A 17,500-nucleotide genomic window follows, 5' to 3' on the forward strand; every position below is an offset into this window, starting at 1 on the left:
AATATATACTGTATGCTTATTTACTATCGGCTCCATCTAGTGGCTATAATGTGGTATTTTCCTAAAGCACTCTATTCTGTGTGAAGAATTTGGGAAATGTTAGGCTATTTTCTCTCCGGGTCAGTTTGTAAAAAAAAAAAAAAACAATAGACATGCAGTTGCATGGGACAAACTGCTCTGTAAACGGTTTATAAATCCTCCTCTGGGACAGGAAGTGAAGGGAAACTGAAAGGCGGTAAGTAAAGTGGAACTAAAAGTGCTGACCAGTTTTGTTTTTGTTTTTTTATGATAGAAGAGACTGTGTGCGTCTGTCAGATGATTCTAGCTGCCTGTCAGCAGTTTTTTTCGGTACACTGAGCCCCGAGTTCTGCGCCAGGACTACATACTGTCCGTGTGATCCTGGCCAAAGACTCCATAAGTGGAAGGATCACTTGGAGAATAAGTCTGCCCTAAAAGGAGAAGTTCACCCTTCTCACCATGTTACACCTGTATTTAGGGTGTAACATGATGAGCATTCAACCTTCCTTGTGACAGCAGGTGTGGGGAGAGGATCCCCCTGCCTACTGTAACAATTTGAAAACAGTGCAAGAATGCAGGCTCCACCCACATGGTTGTGTCATTTATAAGTGCAATAGTTTAACCCCTAGGCGCAGGCGGGAGGGAAATGGGTGGGCCTTGGGGCAGAGTGGCCACATGAAGGCATACCGATTTTCAGACACAGCTGTGCTCAAAGCATTGGATTAGCCACTGGTGGCTAATCCACCCCTCTACTTCAGCCCATCTCCACCTCTGCTCAACCATTCACAGGAAACTTTGTATTTTCTGAATGAATACAAGCCTTCCTCCGATTGGCTGAAGCAGAGAGGTCGATGGATGATGTCACAAGCTCTTCACCACAGCCAGAGGAAGCCTTGTATTCATTCATAAAATACAAAGCTTCCTGTGAATGGCTGAGCAGAGCTCAAGGATTGTTCTGGGATCGGGATGGGGGTCCCTGTACCGCTACCAGAACACAGCACTGTATACTGGATGTAGATGATGTCACGTACAGCGCATACAGCGATCACCGCAGCTGCACGAGTTAGTGAAGGAAATAGTTTGGAGCAGCTTGGCCCAAACTAAAATAAAAACGGAGGCTCCAAGCCAGGGGTAGGGAACCTCGCTCTTCAGCTGTTTTGAACTACAAATCCCATCATGCCCTGTGATTGTTAGGGTCTTGCAATGTCTCATGGGACTTGTAGTTTCAAAACAGGTGGAGAGCCAGCTGTTGTATAGAATTCAACATTACTGTATAAAGTAGGGATGCACCAATACCACTTTTAGTTACTGATGTGTACCAATACTTTCGGTCAAGTACTCGCCTATACGGAGAACCAATACCTTTGTGGTGCGATTTAATAGAAAATGAATGGGCCCAAGTTTCTCTCCAAAGAATTTCATGCGATCACGTGCTATTCCTGTCCGAATCGCATGTAGCTCCCTGCACTGCTCCTGTGTTGACCTGGGCTGAAGTCACTATGACAAGCGTGGGATCACACAGGAGCTGTGCGGGAAACCACATGCGATTCGGACATGAATGGCACGTGATCGCATGCAGTTTCTTTGCAGTGTGATTTGAGCCTATTTGTTTTGTATGGGTTCAAATTGCACTGCAAAAGGTATCCGTTTCAGGTATCGGAGTATTTTGCACGAGTACTTGTGCAAATGCTCAGTATGGGCATAGATAGTGGTATCCATGCAACCCTAATATAAAGCTCCTGGGGGCCTGAAACTGTTCAATTAGTCTGAAGGTTTATTTCTACTAAAGCTGGATACACATTATACAATTTTTGGTGTTCCTTGAGGCTGGGTTTACACCATCTCCGCATCCGTCTCACAGCAGGGGGCCCGGTGTGTCCTGGTTCACTGTTTCAGGTCCAATTTCAGCCCGAATTTTGTGTTGAATTGGGACCAAAAGACGCACCGGACCCGCTGCGGAGATACGTGAACCGTCTCCATAGAGAGCCGGTCAAAATCTCCTGCCATTGCGAATTGTTTGGGAGAAATTGGCAATGGTGTGAACCCAGCCTTAAGCTTCGTACACATGGTACGATTGTTGGCAGGGTTGGCAGACTGTTGTCCTAAAATCTGACAGTTAGTACGCTCCTTTTGACAATTGCCCAACTTTTGCCCAACAAATGTTGGATGACAGGCTAGTAAATTTTCGGCAGACAGCGGCTTGACGTCAGATTTTTGTATGGTCAGTCACACAAAAGTCGAAAAGTACAAACACGCATTGCTCGGAATCAATGCTGACCAAACATGGAATTAGCAGAAGGGGCCCAAAGGGCGGCGCTCAAGAGCTGAAATTCCTCGTAGTACGTCACTATGTTCGTGTTTGTGGTGCGACAATTGTGTACCGTTAGTATGCAAGAAAAGTTACTAGCACACGCCCTTTTGACAAAAATCTGACGCTCGGTTGGCCAACAATCGCATCGCATCGCATGTACAAGGCTTTAGATTTACCTTCAACCATGTGGTGCAAGGGCCGGCCTGATTGCATACAAATTCAAGGTGTTTGGGTTTGACCTCATATTATAGGGTTTCAGTAAATCTACAAGAAAATTGTATAAAGATTGTATAGGGAGCGACTTTAGCTTATATCATACACATTACAGAAGAACTCCATGTATAGAGATTGTTATATTGTTCCGGCTATGTATATACCAGACCTGTAGGGTCCCTCTAGAAGCCGGAAATCTCTGTAGACGCCACTACTACACACCTTCTACACCTCTACTACAGTGATCTCCACCAGCTTCTGGGTCCTTTGCTGAGCAGTTGGCCAGCTGCATTGTGAACACAGGGTGTCAGACGATCAGCACGGGTGCCATTCGGAGAACGCTTTACATTTTCTGAATGAATGCAAAGTGTTTTATTATTGGACGTGGCGGAGAGCGTGATGTCATCACCTCATCATGTCCAATCAAAAAAAAATGCAAAGTGTTCTCTGAATAGTGCCCATGCCGAGTGTCTGGCCTCCTGATTTGAGAATGCAGACCACCAGCCGTTGGGCACAGGACCCCGGAAGCTAGTGGAGAGGTAGCAGTGGTCAGGAGCGGCGTTTGCTCTGGGCACTGTGGTCTCACGTCATGTGGGGGGGCGCCACAAGAAGATTGGGGGGGGATTTGTGTTGGAATGGGAAATTTGGGGGACAGCAGGGGGTAAGTATTGTTCTAGGAGGGTAACCTGGAGGGGGGGGGGGGGGGGGAGTGCTTACAGTGGTGATTTTGTGTTATGGTGGGGGGGGGGGGGGTAGACAATTTGTGCTAGTATTGGAGATTTGGGGAGAATTTGTGTTCGGAGGTGGAAATTTGAAGTGTATGCGGAGAGAAGATGTGTACTAGGAGGGGAAAATGTAAGGGTAGCGGAGGAGTGGAATAGTTTTTTTTTGGGGGGGGGGAGCATTTGAGCTGGGGGGATTTGAGTGATAGGGGGCAAAGATTAAGATTTGTGCTGAGAGGGGGGAATTTCAGCAGATTTGTACTGGGGGGGGGGGTGGGGGGGGTAAGCATGCAGATAAGTGGTCAGTGTTTTTGTGGGGGGATTTTTGCTGACACATAATGCTCATAAATCTTGGGTGGGTGGGGTGGGTGCAGTTTGCCATATTCACCCTGGGCTCTGGTTGCCCTTGTGGTGGTGTACATACAGTGATTTCCAGCTTCTAGAGCAGTGGTTCTCAACCCCTGTCCTCCGGACCCACCAACAGGCCAGGTTTGCATGATAACTGAAATACATCACAGGTGATATCATTTACTGCTCGGCAATTGCAGTATTCTAGTCTGCATCTCCCCAAGGTAATACTTAACATCTGGCCTGTTAGTGGGTCCTGTGGATAGGAGTTGAGAACCACTGTTCTAGAGCGGTGGTTCTCAACCTCCATCCTCACGTACCCCCAACAGGCCATGTTTGCAGGTTTTCCTTTATCTTGCACAGGTGCTTTTAAATCGGAGTCGATGGCTTGGTATTTTGGACAGCTATTTTATCTAAGAAAAAATTCCCAAAACCTGGCCTGTTGGGGACCGAGGTTAAAAAACTACTATTCTAAAGCCATGTTTCTGGTCTGGTATATACATGGTTGGTCTAAGCTGGAACACTGTTTCTCAACTCCAATCCTCGAGTACCTCCCCCCCCCCAACAGGTCAAGTTTTCAGGATTTCCCTGAAAACAGCTGTGGTAATTACTAAGGCAGTGAAACCGATCAAATCACTTCTGCAAAATAATGGACAGACTGAAAACATGACCTGTTGGGGGGGGGGGGGGGTACTTGAGAAACATTGTTTCAGCTTAGACCAACCATGTATATACCAGACTTGTGGGATCCTCCAAAACCATGTTTCTCAACTCCAGTCCTCAAGTACCCCAGCAGGTCATGTTTTCAGGCTCTCCATTATTTTGCACAGGTGATTTGATCGGTTTCACTGCCTTTAGTAATTACCACAACTGTTTCAGGAAATCCTGAAAACATGACCTGTTACTTGAGGACTGGAGTTGAGAAACATTGTTTTGGAGGATCCCACAGGTCTGGTATATACATGGTTGGTCTAAGCTGGAACAATGTAATTATATTTAATACCTAAAATAAATATTTTTTTTATGTTTAATTTATAAAAGTTGGGGCTTATTCCACTTGAATCCCTCATCTATGTCTTTTTTGTTTCATATAATTTCTTTCTATTCTCTAGGAAAGACGTGGAAGGCATAGAAAATATCTGGTGATCCCGCCAATCCTGTTCATAAAGAAGCTCTTCCCGTTCTCTGAACACACTAGGACAGGCAATACATTATACAATTTTTCTTTAGATTTACCAAAACTGTATAATATGAGGTCACAACTAAACACTTTTTTAGTTTGTATCCAAACAGGAAGGTGCTTGTGCTACAAAAGTTGAAGGTAAAGCTGGCCATACACCTATAGATTATCTGCAGATTTTCTCTGGTTAGATGGAAAAAGTGGGATATTCCTCCATCCACACAGTTTAGCAAACATGGAGAAATCTGTTGCACTTTTTTCATCTAACCATAGAAAAAAGTTTCTTGGCACACTGGATACAAATGGTTAACAGGACAGGAAGTGACGGCACATCTGCCCAATAGGGACACAACACACAGAGGTTCCAATACAAGGAATATCTAAATAGGCCCTTAGCCCGAACCCCTCTGTGGGACCATGGTGAGCACATCTCCTCCAGGGACCCTCAACGACCCAGTCATTCAGCAATGGGTCAGCTCTGGACCAACATCTGCAGATACTTACTACATGCCAATAGTGAATGGCTGCTCAACGCTTATTAAAGCTACAGCTAGCATTCCCGCTAAAATCTGCCCAGTGCGCTCAAAGCCAAGGAGCACCGTTCGCCAGAACCGTCCAGAATGATTATTGTACAAGCGGAAGATTTCGGCTCTGGTTATTACATTTGGCTGTAAAGGTTTCTTATTTAAAAAAGGGTCTGAAGGAAGATAAGAAGCCGACGGTGTCCAGATTTCTCCACTTCATCCTCCCAGCATGCTCCAGGAGGACGAGCGCAGGACTGGCCGGCGCCAATATCGGCGCCTCCTCCTCCAGAAGGCCAGCAGATAAATGCAAATTATATTTATGAAAAAAAAAAAAAATTCTAAAAACATCTGCAACAAAGATGAGGGACTAAACGCCCCCCCCCCTTTTTATTCCGCAGGGGCCGGCCCCTGGAACAGAGGGGGCGGGGTCAAAGGATTTAACCGAAACCAGGCATACAGTACATGCTGCAACGTATAACCGCCTCGGGTCATAACCGCCATCTTCCCATTCATCCCCTGCTGCATTATTATTAATTTTTTTTTATTAAATAGACTTTATATACAAATTTATTAGAAAATAAACATATTTTCGCTTATAAATTAAAAAGTGAAAAGATTCGAAGAGAATCTTTTCTGACATCTAGGAAGGTTTATTTATACTCTTGCCTAGTACAGCCGTTCATAGGACGTGCCCATGTGACGTCGTTAGCGATGTCATCCGTTCCCAACGGAGTGACAACATTCTGATTTATGATTGGCCGTTCTTACAGAATGCAAGATAGCCACAGCTAAGTGAATGCCATTATATGTTCTCAGCAGGCCGATTTTACCGTTTTCTAGCAAAAAAAAAAAAATGGCAGCAACTGACGATAAAATACATAACAACCCCCCCCCCCCCCCCATATCAAAAGGATCTTGCAATATTCCAGCATTTTTACCCAGGAGAGGGGCAAAAGCAAGCTGGGTATATATATTAAAGCTTTTTAAACTGTGCCTGGCTTTACAATTTTCCCCTTTAGGGCGGGGCAGAAAAATGATTGGTTGCTCTGCACCCACAAAGCCCCACCCTGCAAGGAGAGCAAGAAGAATGCAATCAGCAAATATAGGGGCCACCACGAGAAGCTTCTCTGATTGGTTGTTGGGGTTTCTACACTACGCTCCTTGCCTTAGAGGCCGGTAGTTCTGTGGGAGAAACTAAAACCGCTTGGGGTGAATGGATATGCAAAGGCGTGAAGTTACAAGAAGATAATTTGTAAAAAAATAAATAGGTGCAATTCATACAGAGCAGATTGGGTCGTCACTCTTCATACCCATCCGGGATGCCTGTGCGTAGAGCTAAACAAGTGACTGTACAGGGCTGTATAGTGCCCGCATAAGCTGTGGGGGAGAAGATAAGAGAAGGGGGTAGAGTTCACTCATCTGTCATCTCTCCCGGCTCCATTTACCAGCATACAAGGGCACAGAGGCAAAAGATTTGCGGCTCCTGCGGAGGGTAGTCAGCGTCAATTCATGTGGGGAGCCGATCGGTCGTTTGTCATTGTGGGCTTCAACCGGACTTCCATAAAGGGGTTTCTGTTGGGAAATAAGAGGCAAGTTATACTTTTACCAACAACAGGTGGGACACTCGAGGAAAAAAATAAAATAATAGAACCTAGTCATCCCAAAGGACCAGCTGGCCCAAAAGTGACATTTCACTTCTAGTTGGAGTCCATTGGCTGTGGCAGCATCCTTGGATGGATCCCCAGCAAAGGGAGTGGATTCTCTCCATCACGCCCCCTGCTTCCATAAGGGTATTCCAGCTTGGTTTCATACAACCTCTGTAATATAAAATATATACACGTTCTGGCCACCAGATAGGTTCCACAAACCCGGTACAAAGACTTATTGTGAAGGCCATCGTTGCCAAGTAGAGGAACGCAGGGTCAAGGATAGCTAAGCCAGCCAGCCACTGCCGAGACCCAGAACAATTTTATTTTATTCCATATCAAAGCTGTGGGAGAGATTGGTAGGAAACGCTAAACAATCCGCTACAAATAAGATATGTAAACATTAGAACACTTTGCATATGGAATTCAAATTTGACTTCTTTTAAAGGAAATGTACGGCATGGGCCGAGAGACAGCTGAGTCTATGGAATGTTCCAAAATCTCTGCTCACTTGGACACCTCACCTGTGTTCCTTGGGTCACCGCTCACCACCATGGACCAGAAACCATATGGTTGCCTCTAAAGGCTCCATCCGGGTCCTCTTCTGTGTTACACCGCTGGGAGTGCTGGTAAGGACAGAGCTCACCCCTATGCGCTGCACGACCCTGTAACAGTGTAAATGACAGCCTCAGCCAAGCCACATCCCCCAACGTGCTTCGCGGAGGAGTGTGGCTTGGCTGGAGCCAGGGCTGAGGCGGTCATTAACATGGTCTTGCAGATTGGACTTTTTTTTGTTCTTATGTGCTCCATACACACATACAGCAGTAAGCAGAATCTGAGATCCCTCTCCTCATGTACTTTCAGAAGCTTCATGGACTAAGATTACAATCTTATAATATGAAGTTGGTAAATTGGGTTATTTGCCCCAGACATGGTAGTACATGATCTAGCTATGCTTTTAGGGTGGGATCTCCTGATCAAACGCTTCTGGTGCACGCAGAGATAGGCAGGTCACAGTATGACCAGAGCAGATACTGAAGAACCAAAGCCAGTATACTCATGTATTGTGAGATACAAAACCACCAGCAATGGACAAAGGCCTTCTCTGCAAGACCATACTTGGTGCCCTCCAGCTGATAAGGTGGAGGTCACATTCTGGACCCTACAGGAACTCGTCCACCTTGTGGCTGGAACATTTCTGTACAATGACCACAATAGACATTCTCAGGTTACTTAATTTGTCATTCCTGTATAATTGTCTCCATATTAACACGTACACGAAACTGTTCAACAAAAAGGGACAGTGATGAGAAAAGGGACCAGACCATAAGACTGCTGGGGGTGTAAAAATGTAAAGAAACAATGTCGAAATAAATATATATATATATATATATTTTTTTTAAAGCACCCTGTCTCCCGTGCACAAAAGGGGAACGCACCCTTTGGTCCCACACGCATACTTAAACAGCAATTGCACCACATGTGCGGTATCACTGCAAACATCAAAGTGAAAGCAATATTTCTAGCACCAGACCTCCCGTGTAACTCTAAACTGGCAACTGTAAAGGTTTCTACAGCATCGCCTATGCTGACATAGTTTGATGCCATTCCACAAGCGTGGGCAATTTTGAAGCGTGACTTTTTTTTTTTTTTTTTTAGGTATCCATTTACTTGGCATAACAGCTTTTAAATTTTAGCAACAAACTGGGTATTATATTGGGTTTTTATGAATTTTAATGCACACAAAAGTATTTTTTGCCCCCCAAAAAAATTTTTGTTGGAAAAAACTGCTATGCAAATACCGCGTGACAAAAATATGCAAAACCCACCATTTTAATCTCTAGGGCCTCTGCTGAAAAAAAATATACATTTTTTATTTGTTTACATGTAAAAAATGCATTTTTGCTAGAATTTTTGCTAGAAAATTACTTACAACCAAAAATAAATAAAATTTATAAATTTTTTATTTGTTTACATGTAAAAAATGAATTTTTGCTAGAATTACAGTTTGCTGGTTATAAGTAATTTTCTAGAAAAAAAAATACAGTTTTTTACATGTTAACAAAAAGCGTCAGGAAAAGGCCAGGTCAGCAAGTGGTTACACCATGTGATAAGTGATGGTTGTATCCCTGCCTCAAGAAGTCCTATGATTTGGTCCAACCACTGATGAACTGTCACTATTGTGGGGAAGTTTAAATCTGCACTTAAATTTGGAGAACAGTATATAAACCTCATCATGTGAATTAGGAAATACACAGAATTTTTAGCATTTCATATATTATCGGAATAGGTTATAAGAATATTTTTGCAATAGTCATTCTTTCTGCAGAGGGGGATGCCTATGACCCCCACCTATGAGGAGCCCCAATCTCAAGGGAAGAACAGATGGCATATAATGGGCAGAGCATGTTTAAGGAGGTCCACTCTCACCCTGACTATACTGGGGGCTCAAAGAACAAGCAATGCACACAGTATTTCCTGTGAAATGATCAGAAGTGAAATGCCCGGTTGGTCTACGATACCACAACCCACCAGACTGCACCAATAACTGAAGGGCTGAAATTTTTGCACATTCCAGTTTTTAACATTGGGACACGTTGAAGCATTAAATCACAGAGACAATTCTGCATCTCAGGTACTGATTTAAAACCAAAGTCTAGCCAAAGTGTTTACTTTGGATAAAGCATGGAGGGTTCGTGCGATTGTCCCTTCACAGAATGTCGCTGGAAAGCTCTCCAATGGGAATTCAGGTGACTGAGTCCAGTGACAGCTGCTTCTTCATTTTCTGTAGCTGGTGTCACAGGACAGGAAGCGAGGGAAAATCTACCCAATGTAGACAAATAAAAACCTGACAGAAGTTTTACCTTTTTTGTTCTGCTATAAACAAAACATTGCGTGGAGATTTAAAGTAGAACTACTGGCAAAACTTTTTTTTTTTTTTTTCTCATGTTGGATGGAGTAAGGAGAAAGGGGGGGGTTAGAACCCCGGTCAGATTTTTTTTTTTTTTTTACATCTGTGTCCCAGTGGGGAGATTTCGCTTCACTTCCTGTCCCATGGCCAAACAGGAAGTGAGAGGAAATCCCTGCAAATTAAGGGAGTTCCTTAGGGACCCCCAGGTCACCAGAACTAGTGTCCCCATTGAAAGATTTCCCCACCCCTTGCTTTTGTGTGGACAACCCTAAAGTTAGGATTTACTTTCAATGATAATGGTAAACAGGACAAACAGAGGGTGAATCTCCCTAAATGTGGACACAGAGCGCTATACAAACCAACAGAGGGTCTAATCCACCTCCACTCCATCTAACACTAAAAAAAGTTGTGCCTTTAGTTATACTTTAACAATAACAGTTACTTGCAGTGAGGTAGGCAGGAAAGCCTCAGGTGGACCTACCTGTACATTGGAATATCCCTGTGGCATCCACATTTCAGAATACAAGTCTAGTTTAGCAAAAGGAGAAAGAGGAAAGAAATGACCTTCAGCTTCTTACATAATGACTATCCGCATTGTCTGAGACTAACCAATCAGAATGGTGCTTACTTCCAGCACTTCTCTAAGCTCTATAGCAGTGGTTCTCAACTTCTGTCTTCAGGGCCCACTAACAGGCCAGGTTTTATGTATTACCTTGGGGAGATGCAGACTAGAATACTGCAATCACTGAGCAGCAAATGATCTCACCTGTGATGCATTTCAGTTATCTTGCAAACATGGCCTGTTAGTGGGTCCTGAGGACAGGAGCGGAGAACCTCTGCCCTATAGGGAACATCTGTAAATGTGTTCAACCACAAAATCCGTAATATTTCCAACTAATAATCCCTGGGACCATTACTATAGAAAACTCATGTTGCATGCATAAAAGTTTTCTCCGTTTTAGGTGTAGAGGTATCATCATCATTTTCAAAGTAATAATAATAGTAAGCTAAACTTTATTAGCAGTACAAGTATGACTGGTGCACATACGTAACATGTTTATATTCAAACCTCAGCGCAGTACCAATGCATGTACCGTAAAAGCTCAGTCCAGCGCCAATACATGCACCCTCAGACCTCAGCCCAGCGCCAATGCATGCACCTTCAGACCTCAGCCCTGCTCCAATGCATGCACATTCAAACCCCAGCCCAGCACGAATGCATGTGCCGTAAAAACCTCAGCCCAGCGCCAATGCATGTGCCTTCAAACCTCAGCCCAGCGCCAATGCATGCACCTTCAAACCTCAGCCCAGTGCCAATGCATAGCACCTTCAAACCCCAACCCATCATGAATGCATATGCCGTCAAAATCTCAGCCCAGCACCAATGCATGCACCCTTAAACCTCAGCCCAGTGCCAATGCATGCACCTTCAAACTTCAGCCCAGCGCTAATGCATGCACCTTCAAACTTCAGCCTAGCGCCAATGCATGCACCTTCAAACCTCAGTCCAGCTCCAATGCATGTACCTTCAAACCTAAACCCAGTGCCAATGCATGTACATTCAAACCTCAACCCATCATGAATGCATGTGCCGTCAAAATCTCAGCCCAGCACTAATGCATGCACCCTCAAACCTCAGCCCAGCACCAATGCATATATCTTCAAACTTCATCCCAGTGCCAATTGCATGCACCTTCAAACCTCAGCCCAGCGCCAATGCATGCACCTTCAAACCTCAGCCCAGCGCCAATGCATGCACCTTCAAACCTCAGACCAGCGCCAATGCATGCACCTTCAAACCTCAGCCCAGCACCGATGCATGCACCTTAAAACCTCAGACCAGCGCCAATGCATGCACCTTCAAACCTCAGCCCAGCACCAATGCATGCACATTTAAACCTCATAACGGGTACAATGCATGCACCTTCAAACCTCAGATCTGCCTCAAGCCCTGTGCAGATTTAAATCTTATTGGTTGACCTGGGACAATGCATGCAATTCATATTAAAGACACTCTGATAAATAAAAGGCCAAATGTAGAGCTGACAAAACCCAACAAAGAGGCACAATACACAGAGACAAAGACTGTAGAACATGACATCAGAAGGATGCTCCTGCAATCTTCTAGTGCAGCTTCTCTCAACTGGGGTTCCTCCAGAGGTTACGATGGGTTCTTGGAGCAATTTCTGCCTCTCAGATAAGTTCCCACTGACACCATTCATCTTCTTAGCCATCTATAAGGGGGGGCAGCACACAGCCAGACCACCAGCGGCATTGGCAATTACATTATCCAGGGAAGGTCCAAAGAGACCTTACTTTTTAGATCAAGTGAGAGCAAATAAATCAGCTGTTCCTTGGGTAAATGCTCATGTCCCTGGGACTGTCAAAGTGTCACAAACATCTGCACAGACATCTCTCCACCCAGGATACATGTCCTTGTGATAGAGGGGAACACATTAAGGAATTTGATCCATAATGACAAATCAAAGTCACCACCAACAGATAATGAGCAGGTGCCACCAGGATATGTCACTCCCCTCCAAACTCAGGAGCACATACAAGACCAACAACCTCTGTTCTCCTTTAGGTTAAAGCACTACGATTATGCTCCACTATGGGGGTGGAACATGTCAGGAGAAGGAGGGGTTGGAGACCCAGTGTTTATGCTGAAACGTTAACTATAAAGTTGTTTTTAGCCTGAAGGAGGACAGCGCATGGCCTTGCATGAAGGACGTCTCGGCGCTTGGCCTTGCATGAAGGACATCATCGCCTGGCCTTGCGTGAAGGGGGACATCGCCTGGCCCTGCGTGAAGGGGGACATCGCCTGGCCTTGCGTGAAGGGGGACAGCGCCTGGCCTTGCGTGAAGGGGGACAGCGCCTGGCCTTGCGTGAAGGGGGACAGCGCCTGGCCTTGCGTGAAGGGGGACAGCGCCTGGCCTTGCGTGAAGGGGGACAGCGCCTGGCCTTGCGTGAAGGGGGACAGCGCCTGGCCTTGCGTGAAGGGGGACAGCGCCTGGCCTTGCGTGAAGGGGGACAGCGCCTGGCCTTGCGTGAAGGGGGACAGCGCCTGGCCTTGCGTGAAGGGGGACAGCGCCTGGCCTTGCGTGAAGGGGGACAGCGCCTGGCCTTGCGTGAAGGGGGACAGCGCCTGGACTTGCGTGAAGGGGGACAGCGCCTGGCCTTGCGTGAAGGGGGACAGCGCCTGGCCTTGCGTGAAGGGGGACAGCGCCTGGCCTTGCGTGAAGGGGGACAGCGCCTGGCCTTGCGTGAAGGGGGACAGCGCCTGGCCTTGCGTGAAGGGGGACAGCGCCTGGCCTTGCGTGAAGGGGGACAGCGCCTGGCCTTGCGTGAAGGGGGACAGCGCCTGGCCTTGCGTGAAGGGGGACAGCGCCTGGCCTTGCGTGAAGGGGGACAGCGCCTGGCCTTGCGTGAAGGGGGACAGCGCTTGGCCTTGCGTGAAGGGGGACAGCCCTTGGCCTTGCGTGAAGGGGGACAGCACTTGGCCTTGCATGTGTTTGCTTTGTTAAGGTGTATGAACAATGCATCTACAGTGGGCAGAGACCACTTACCAATAGGTTTCCTTGAAAAGGGCAGGCTTGATGATGCTACAGGTGGTTCCCAGTCCTTGTAGAGGATTGTACGGAATGTACTGGGAAGGGGTTTGCAGCCATAAGTACTCTAATAGACCTGAGGCCTGGAAGAGTGGGCTGAACCCATAATGCAGATAGAAGCACGCAGTCCCTATCAGGGTGGAGACTTGCTTACATACAGTCTCTCCGAGATTAGATGGCGGACTCTGAATCGGGCCCAGTTGACTCAGCATTGCCTCGGCTATGGATGGTGCATTCAGAGTCTCTGCAAGTAGATTTTTCCAATAAATTGTGCAAAAAAACAACAAAAAAATCCAAATTGGACATAAAAGAGGACACAAAACGGTCTCACCCAACAGAGCTACAGAAGGCACTAATGAGGACTCCATAACAATCCCCGGATCTGTTCCCTCAGCAGATATTAAAGAATCCCCCCTCTGAGCAGTAGAGGAGGATGGGATACTTACTGTACCGGTCCTCAGTGTGTCTCTGAGAAGACAGGTGATTCACTTACTCACTAATCCAAATAGCCGGTGCTGATGAGGGTTACAGGTGGGTAACTTACAAACAGGTGGAACGAGACATGGATGATCCACCAGGTGCTTCAGACGCAGAAGCAGTCCCGGGATGGTGCTTCCTCTAGCCCAGAAAAGATGAGGGCCAGATAAGGCCCTTTGCTTGCCTTTATCCGGTCCTTGGGGCACTATTTTCATACTGATACCAACAATGGTGCACCATCTCCCCCCCACTGACACCAACATAGGGGACACCATTCTTCCCACTAAAACAAATGATAGGGCACTATTCCTCCAACTGACGCCAACATTGGGCACTACTCCTTCAACTGACACCAATGGGACACTATTCCTTTCACAGACACCATTGATAGGTCACTATTCCTTCCACTGACACCAATGATGGGGCACTATTCCCCAGGCTTACACCGATGATGGGGCACTATTCCCCAGGCTTACACCGATGATGGGGCACTATTCTTCCGACTGACACCAACGATGGGGCACTATTCCTCCCACTGATATCAATGATAGTACACTATTCCTCCCATTGATACCAATGATCTCACATACTCTATTGATAGGGTGCTATTCCTTTTACGAACATCATTGATAGGGCACTATTCCTCCCACTGACACCAATGATGGGACACTATTCCTCCCACTGACACCAATGATGGGGCACTATTCCTCCCATTGATACCAATGATCTCACATACTCTATTGATAGGGTACTATTCCTTTTACGAACATCATTGATAGGGCACTATTCCTCCCACTGACACCAATGATGGGACACTATTCCTCCCACCGATACCATTAATGGAGCACTATGCCTGTAAACTTATAACCCTCAATATTGTCTATACATATGTATTCAAGAGACGTTTTCACTTGGTAGATGTGAATATTTCCACATCGAGATAGAACGTTGATTTTTATATACAATGGCATTGACCTCATCCTATAGGTCAGTGATGGTGAATCTTGGCACCCCAGAGGTTTTGGAACTACATTTCCCATGATGCTCATGCACTCTGCAGTGTAGTGGAGCATCATGGGAAATGTACATCTGGGGGGGGGGCCAAGGTTCACCATCACTGCTATAGGTATACCTATTATGGTCATTTACATATTTACGATTTAGAATAAACATTAAAGGGGTTGTAAACCCTCATTGTTTTTCACCTTAATGCACTGGCCAGGAACGGGCACACCATCTGTAACTGGTGTCTCATATCCTGATCGGATAGATTGGCCATTGGCTCCGGCTGCTGTCAATCAAATCCAAAGATACTGTGCCGGGGGGAGGGGAGGGGGGGGGTAACTCCTGCATTCTGTGTGAATGGACACAGATGCGGGACTCGGGAGAGCGCCTGCATGGGTGTCCACCAAGGGGAGCACTTCTCCAACGTGGACACTCGATGGGGGGGGAGGAGCCACCAGCGCCGCCGGGGGACCCCAGAAGAGGAGGTTCGGGGCCACTCTGTGCAAAAGAAACTGCACAGTGGAGGCAAATATGCAGTAACATGTTTATTATTTATTATTTATGCAATAACATGTTTGTTATTTATTTTTTTAAACAAGGGTTTACAAAACCCCTAGTTGGGTGGCCTTTTGGTACGCAGGGACGCGCACCCTCGTCTAGTTTTAGTCTAATTTTGCCACAGTTCAGCATCATCAATATCACAGGCTTTCGTATATATAATGGAAGCTGAGAAGTGGATTCGATATTTATTGCTCACAGAATAGTATAAAACATCAACGTGTTTCGTGCCATTACACCGCCGCCCACTTCTTCAGGATATTTATTATTATAAAGCTTGTGAGTGATCACATTTCTACAATTCATGTGGAAGTTTTACACACACTATATATATATATATATATATATATATATATATATATATATATATATATATATATATATATAATTATTGCACTGGTCTACAAACTGTGGGAAATGATTGACCCTTCGAGATAACATGTGGCAGTTCTTACATATTGTGATTGGATGAATTAGTAAAACAGGTGATAAAAAAGGTGCTGGTTGGCTAAAGTTTTGAATATATTTTACAATAAAGATTTATACACAGGCGAGTATATAATGGCCTACAAGGGAAGGAGGTGGCTGATGATCGGGACGCTTCGGAACTTCTCCACAAAGTATGGTAGAAGAATGAAAATGGACCACAGGGAAGTGTATACATTTATCTTCAATAAAGATAAACCTGTCATTTATTGTTCTTTTATCGCAAGGTACATTTGTCTTGGTCAGATCTACACCAGTTGCGTCTGGTGGCTTGTGAAAGCGGCATTGCCCAACATTTCCAAGGAACAGTTGTGTGATATCTTCAATCAGAAGCCAAGATGCCTCGGTAACGTGTAACCAACGCAAATAGCTTCTGCTACATTTGTGGCAAGGTCACATTTGCATCTCAAAAGGGCAGTAGGATGCCAGTGGCAAGGGCAGTAGGACGCCAGTGGCAAGGGCAGTAGGACGCCAGTGGCAAGGGCAGTAGGACGCCAGTGGCAAGGTGGCATACCACCTACATTTTGGATGCAAACTAGGGGATCAGGACAAGAGTTGGGCCCCTCGTTGTTGCATTACTATTGCAACTTTTCTGGTCTGGTCCCTCAATCCCCATGAGACCTACCTTGGGTTCCAAACGGTGTATGCCACCCTATAAATTGTAAATGGTTGAAACAACACTCCTGTAGTGTTGTTTATACCTTAGGTTCCAAAATATGAGCTCTAGGGCAGGGATCTCCAAACTACGGCCCTCCAGCTGTTGTGGAACTACACATCCCATGAGGCATTGTAAAACTCTGACATTCACAGACATGACTAAGCATGATGGGAATTGTAGTTCCTGAACAACTGGATGGCCATAGTTTGGAGACCCCCTGCTCTAGGGCATTGGACCCATGTCTGTATGGCTATAACTTTTGTTTTAAAATTTGTACCATGTGACTGTAATCACTATTTTATCACGTTTGAATAAAGTGCTTGGATTTTTACATCGCTGTACTCTTATTGCCTGGTTGCGAACAGTCTCTAGAGTCCCGCTGGGGCTCCTCTCTTTGTTCTACAATGGTGTGGAGGGAGCATGAAAAACCAATAAATGAATGGAAAGTTATGTTATTGGGATCAATAAAAAGAAACATTGATAATGATTGGCGTGGCGCCATTCCCATCGCTATATCGCATTTTGCAAAAAAGTTACGGCTCATAAAAACACACATCCCTCTCGGAATTTTAAATTATTTTTGATGCAATTTTGACCTGAAGCCGTATCTTGTAAGACTGGAGCCAATTAATCCTCGTGACTTAAAGCGTTTGTTACCCCCAACACTTCTGATATGTGGCGGTTATGAAGAAGAAGAAGTTATGAAGAAGTCTCCTGTTCTCTCTGTATTGCTTCCTTTATGTGAAATCCCTGGTGATCATGCCAGTCCCTCTGCTTTCCAATTAAAAACTGACCACACTAAGCAGGAGAGCACCTCATGGTCAGTTCTCTC

General features: G+C 45.6%; 1 protein-coding gene across 5 annotated transcripts in view; it reads right to left on the minus strand.

Moving 5' to 3' along the window:
- Window positions 1–6: 6 nt before the first annotated feature.
- The window catches only part of BAIAP2 (BAR/IMD domain containing adaptor protein 2), a 93,540-nt gene continuing 76,046 nt past the window's right edge, over window positions 7–17,500 (minus strand). For 3 of the 5 annotated variants that reach the window (XM_077458734.1, XM_077458733.1, XM_077458737.1), the window contains one exon: window positions 7–6,888. Coding sequence is in view for 2 of the 5 variants with exons in the window: in XM_077458737.1 (XP_077314863.1) it covers window positions 6,819–6,888 (70 nt within the window). In the remaining 3 variants the exon portion in view is untranslated. Of the gene's footprint in view, window positions 6,889–10,354; window positions 10,402–17,500 lie in introns of all 5 variants that reach the window. The other 2 variants (XR_013263461.1, XM_077458735.1) reach the window with 1 other exon arrangement.

Source organism: Lithobates pipiens, unplaced genomic scaffold (genome assembly GCF_037356315.1).
Source record: "Lithobates pipiens isolate NorthernLeopardFrog02 unplaced genomic scaffold, aLitPip1_a1.2 Scaffold_28, whole genome shotgun sequence".
NCBI classification, from domain to species: domain Eukaryota; kingdom Metazoa; phylum Chordata; class Amphibia; order Anura; family Ranidae; genus Lithobates; species Lithobates pipiens.